The 5,853-nt window shown below is 44.0% G+C and overlaps 1 protein-coding gene across 1 annotated transcript; it reads left to right on the forward strand.

Moving 5' to 3' along the window:
• The first annotated feature begins 273 nt into the window (after positions 1-273).
• LOC132884642 (uncharacterized) lies at positions 274-4,029 on the forward strand. Its single transcript, XM_060918481.1, has 15 exons — positions 274-619; positions 757-846; positions 965-1,034; positions 1,206-1,309; positions 1,398-1,670; positions 1,842-1,935; positions 2,068-2,135; positions 2,268-2,486; positions 2,604-2,642; positions 2,765-2,890; positions 2,980-3,057; positions 3,174-3,296; positions 3,397-3,474; positions 3,549-3,632; positions 3,847-4,029. Exons 1-15 carry the CDS (start codon positions 527-529, stop codon positions 4,027-4,029), a joined length of 1,722 nt encoding a protein of 573 aa, XP_060774464.1. The 5' UTR covers positions 274-526.
• The last annotated feature ends 1,824 nt before the right edge of the window (positions 4,030-5,853 follow it).

Raw genomic sequence — 5,853 nt, forward strand, 5'->3', positions numbered from 1 at the left:
TGATAAAATTCTGCATATTTGCTGAAGTTAGTAGTATTTTATTTGTGGGGGATATTTATAGTGTTTATAGTGTAAGTATTTGTCTTGAGGGGGGAAAAGTTTACTGATAAGTCAACAGGCACTGCTCTGTGCTCACTCTCTCTCTCACACACACACACCATGAAAAGTAAACATGTTTAACGTGTGTTACGCTGTTGGATTGTTGCTCACAATGAGTCGAAGTAACAGAAGAACATTTCTATTTTTATTGCAGGTTTTCTTTGATTTGTGATCAGAGGTTTGTACGTACTTCACGACTGAGACTAATCATCGCCCTCAAGACTCATCGCACTCAAGTCATCCTCAAGACTCCCGGAGCAGATTTGTTCACACTCACACCATCACATTTTATATAAAATATATTAGGTTATCTTAGATAATTTAAGTTAAGTAGTTAAGGTAGGTTAGGGTTTAGGTCACTTAAACTTTGCAAGAAGTTTTTTCTTTTTTTTTTTTCTTTTTTTTTTTTTGTCTTCTGTCCAGCAGGATGCCAAGGAAGGGGAGGAGGTCTGAGGCGGCCAGGCGCCGATGGAGTAAGCTCGACCTGGAGGAGCTGACTCCCTCCACTTTCCCCCTGAAGGTATTTACACAGTAGATAAGCTTCTGTGTCACAACTGTCTGCATGAAAATAACTGTAGAAATGTCACATCAATCGCTTTCTTTTTAACTGCCAAGTTCTGTATGTCTGCCATGTCTTTGATGTTAATGTTTCATCAGACGGTGTCCCCCCCGGCCGGAGAGGAGCCTTCCACAGGGTCGAGGACCAGGGAGACCCACCCCCCCTGCTCCCGAGCTCCAGTCAGCAACGTATGTTCATATGAGACATTGTCTGAGGTTTAATGTATTTTGTATTACTTTTTAAATTTTTATTGTATTTTGTTTGAACTTGTCTTTGTCTTATGCTTATTATTTTATCTTTCATCAGTTGGTTGGATCTTCACCCCCAGCCAAGCCTTTCTGGAGCACGGGAGATGTCCTTCCCAAAGTTCGGCCATGTGAGTATCCACCTGTTTTATCCCTAAATGATCAATAAATTAATTCATCAATATTAAGCTTTTTAAACTGGTTTTTTGTACTGTTTTACTCGTATAAACGAGTGATTTCTTGACATTTCCTGGTTTTTCATTTAAATAATACCGTTATCTGCTTTGTCTTTTACTAAACAGGCCGCGGTACCGGGTTCCGCCATCGGGTGCTGAGGTGGCCAACTTCAAAGCTCACAGGACGGAGCCACAAGTTGGTCATCCCGCCGGAGTCTCCTGACAAGAAGGTGTTATTGTCCAGTTTATGAACAAAGCAATTGATCTTGAGAGGAATTAATGATTTTCATGCTAAAGAAATTTTCTTTGTTGTTGCAGTTCGTTCTGATTGTCGGGGACTCCCACCTGCGGTCCATCGCGGACGGTTTCGCCGTGATGCCAGAGGGTAAGTTCTCGTTTGGCGTCATGTCGACCCCTGGGGCCCACGCTGCTCAGCTGCGGACGGAGGTCCTGCATGCTGATCTTCCTCGGGCCCCTGCTGCGGTCTGTGTTCTTGCCCCCAGCAACAACCTGACTGCAAGCAGGACCATCGAGGAGGCAGCCGTCGACTATGCAAGTTTCCTCACTGCTGTGAGGAGCCGCTGGCCGGAGGTACGTGTTTTTTCATGTCTCTCTTGTCCTGTATTTGTAGTAGTTTGACAACACTAGAGATACGTTTAATCTCAGAGTAATCAATGTATGAGCTTTTAATGTGTAGTTATTGTAATGTGTGATTTTGAATGAAAATGCCGATTGTTAACGAACATGTTTTGTTTTCTACAGGTTTTTGTGCTGGACTTCCCCCCCCGCCTGCAGGAGGATGAGATGTACCAGGTCCTCCTGCGCCAAGAGTACCACCGCGTGACAGCTCGTATGGGTGTGTAAAAATATCATGTCAATAAAACAAGAACAAGAAATGTACTTAATGTCTGTGACATAGTAATGAACATAGTCATAATGCATGTGTGGATGTTGTGATGACTTATGTTTTTCGTTTTTATATTTTTAGGTGTGAGGTACTTCTCTGTGGCGGAGCACTTCCCCCTTACGCGCTTGGAGCTGTGGAGCAGAGACGGCGTAAGTAGAATGTCTGTGATAGAAAAAGTCTAATTTGTTATAATTTCTCGTGCTGACATGAACCAGTCAACACGAGCTACTTTTTGTAGTTGAACTTTGTCTGTAAATGGATTTGTGTTGTCATGTCTGCAGGTTCACCTGAGTGACCGTGAAGGGATGGGCATCCTCACCCAGCTGCTGTGGGCCGCGACGGAGCAGTTCCTCAAGACACCACCACCACCTCCCCCGGTGTCTCCCACTCCTTCACAGCCACTTGGGAAGGTATCTCCTAAGCTGGTTGTGAAGGGCGAGGTATGTGCTCCTCTGTCTCCTGACCCCTTCCAGTGGAAGGTCGTTGGTCGGAGAAGCAAGGTTAGTAAAGTTTATTATATTGTGTGTTTACATGTTTTTGGGTACATTTTGGTGAACGGGTTCACAGTTGTAATTAAAAAGCATCTATTTAATCAAATGTGATGTGAACTTTCCCAGTCGCAGGTTCCTGGTCAGGCCAGCGTGGCGCAGCAGCAGGTGAGTGACTTTTTTTTATTTTTTTAACAATAAGTTAACTGGTTAATATTTAAAGTTTTGTATATTTGACCAGACAAATATTCATGCGGGTGTTTTTTTTTTTTTTTTTTTGTCTTTCACAGGAGGAGTCCTTCCTCCCACTGAACCCAGTGTGGTTCAGTAGCACGATCCTTCGTGCTGTGGAGGAGGTGTCTCCTTCTCGGCTGTCTGGCGTGGAGGACTGCAGGTCTCCTCCAGCGAGCAAGAAGGTAAATTGTCTGACGTCTCTTCTCGGCTGTGTTCTAAAGTTTCTCCTTGTTCTACAGTTACTGATGCTATGTTTTATTTGATGGTGCAGGTGGCCTCCCCAGCGGCAGCCAGGCGTCGTAGGACCTCAGAGAGACGCCCCCCCCACCACCAGTCTCCTGTGAACACCGTATGTTACACAACTGACACACACAGTGAATGTTTACAGTTGACACGGTGTCTTCATGGAGACATAACTAGACTGTCTGTCTGAATTTTGATGTATTTGTTCTCGTCTGTCGACAGCTGGTTGGATCCCCTCCAACCAGGCTGTCACAGAGACTGGAGGACGACGCCCCCTCCAGCCCGGTTCCTCGGTCCAGGACCACGGACGGACCATCCCCCCGCACCCAAATTTCAGTGACCAACGTATGTTACTCTCTGCCACAACAGACACAATCTCACACAGAACACACATTGTGTTCACTGAGACATGAAGTTTAACGTGTTTGTTCTCGTGTGTCAACAGCTGATGGAGTCCCCTCCAGTCAGGTTGTCCTGCAGTTTGGGTGATCCGGAGACCCCCTGCTGTTCCCCGGTTGCGAAGGTAAATATTATTCCTATTAAGTAAAGTTCATGATGTCATTAAAGTCTTCATTTTATCAAATTATTTGTTTTCAGGTGCCCAGGATGAAGACTCCTTCACCGGCTGGACCATCCAAGACCATTAAAGATGTGGCCCATCAGTCTCCTCGCCCAGCTAAGGTATTTACTCCACAGTTGACACAGAATGTTTACTGTAAAATCAGTTGTAACTACATTAAACTGGTTCATTTAACATCTGATAGCATTATCTTTCTCTGCACACAACACAAATGTCAGTGAGAAATTGAAATACACTTGGAAAACTTTTCTTGTATCAACTTGGTGCGTTGTCTCCTCATGTCCAAATATTAATTGGAGTTATGACTTATCACAGACATGGACACCATTTCCCTCATTGACTTCCTGGCCCTGGATAATCGACGATGGACTCTCCAGCTCCCCTGGTAAAGAGGTCAGGACATTTACATTCGGGTTTATCGTGGGTTTAATAAAGTGCTTGTGTGTGTGTGGTTTATTTCAACTCAAATGCATAAAAAAACCTTTAAGGAAGAAATAATTCAGAGTAGTATAATCTAAACAGTTTATGGTTTTATTAATTGTTTAAAGATAAACACAAGTAATGGTACAGAGGTTTTCTAAATATGATCTTGATAAACTTAAGTTAATAATACTGGTCAGAAAACCTCTGTACTTGTAAAGTCAACATCCTGCAGTGTCAGTGTGGTGAAGGTAGTAGCCTCCTTTAAAGGTCCTTTAAATCCTCCTTTAAGGCCCGGTCACACAGCACTCCGCGTCTATATCACGTACAAAAAGATACAAAAATCAGGTGGACGTGGTCGTAAGTGGTAATTTTTGGTCAATTTTGGCTTTGCCGTGCTTTGTACGGGGTATGGCCGTCGGCGGCTGTTTCACTGCTGCAGCACTGCCAAATCACGGGTAACCGCGGCTCAGCGTCGTTGGAAGAGCGGCTTGCTGTGCATATAAAAGCGGTAGGATATGTTGAGCCTGTATCAGTTGGTTCTGTTGGTGCTGGAGCATTAAGATGAGGAGATCACAGCGTTGAGGGTTCATGTTCACCCCTTGACATTTAGACTGCAAGTGCCGAGGTCTCAGAAAATTACGGTATTTACATGCCGCAAATCAGAAGTGATGCAGAAGTGATTAGACAGTGATCAATCGAATTTAGAACTTGTTTGAGACGTCGTTTAACGGGCTTAGACAGTGCTATGTACGCGGAAAAATCCATTTCTCAGTGATAAGCCGCTAAACACACGCTATATCCCGTGATACCAACGCGTAACACCCGTCCGATGACCGTGCTCTGCCCGTGATAGACCGCCAAACTTTCGCGTCTTACCACGTCTCCCCAAGTTTTAATAACGGCCGGGACACTGATTATCACGTGTTTTTCACGTGTGTTGCACGTCTTTACCACGTGTGCCGGCCGTGGTTGTCCGCGGTCTAAAGTTTTGAGCAGTCCAAAACTTTTTGCCGCGTCTGACGCCGTTCCGATTTTCCCCTGCGTCCTGTCACGTCTGTATATCGACTGTAACACGTCTTAACTTCGACATCAACACGAACAACATCGTCTGCTTCACGGGAGAGCACTTTTTGACGGGTTTTGGCCGTGATAAAGCCGTAAAGCGCTGTGTGACCGGGCCTTTAAACTTTATTCTAGAAGACCATGGGACAAAGGAGAAACCACGATGGTCTCAACATGTTTAAATTTTAAACAAGGAATAATGTAATGTAATGTGTAGCCAAATATACTTGCCATAACATGTAAGATTGTGTCAGCTTTTTTATAGATTTATTTAATTGATCTGACAAACTTGCTGAAAACGTTCTACAACAGTTTGTAATGTGATTAGTTACGACTGCTGCTATTACTACTAGTAATAATAAAGTTAACAGTATTAATAACAATGCTGGCAATAATGGGTAGTAACTACTAATAAGACTAATAACTAATTGTGACTAACTTAGTAATAATTAACCTTTTAACATCTTTACAGGTGAGCGTCAAGGTAAGTGTGACGGTAAGTGGGGGTCAGTCTGTTGTTGTTGTTGTTAGGGCTAGCCACAGTCAGGCAGACATGAGGTACAGTGATTTCTCTAGAAATCATCAGTGTTCCTGCATGTCCCTGACTTTTCTTGCGTTTGAGAATGAGGGTGGTCACTTTAACACGGCTGCCCTCGATAGAGTGCTGGCACAGGGAGATTCACTGTACGTAGCAGTGAAACAACAGCTGATCCTGGAGAGAAGATACAATGATGACCATCTTAGCGTTGAGGAAATGCCAAAACAAGTCCTGACAGACACAAATATGTACAATGTCCATATGTCCGACATTAAATGTGGACTCGTCAAAGCCAGCAG

This window comes from Neoarius graeffei, chromosome 4 (assembly GCF_027579695.1).
Source record: "Neoarius graeffei isolate fNeoGra1 chromosome 4, fNeoGra1.pri, whole genome shotgun sequence".
Lineage (NCBI taxonomy): Eukaryota > Metazoa > Chordata > Actinopteri > Siluriformes > Ariidae > Neoarius > Neoarius graeffei.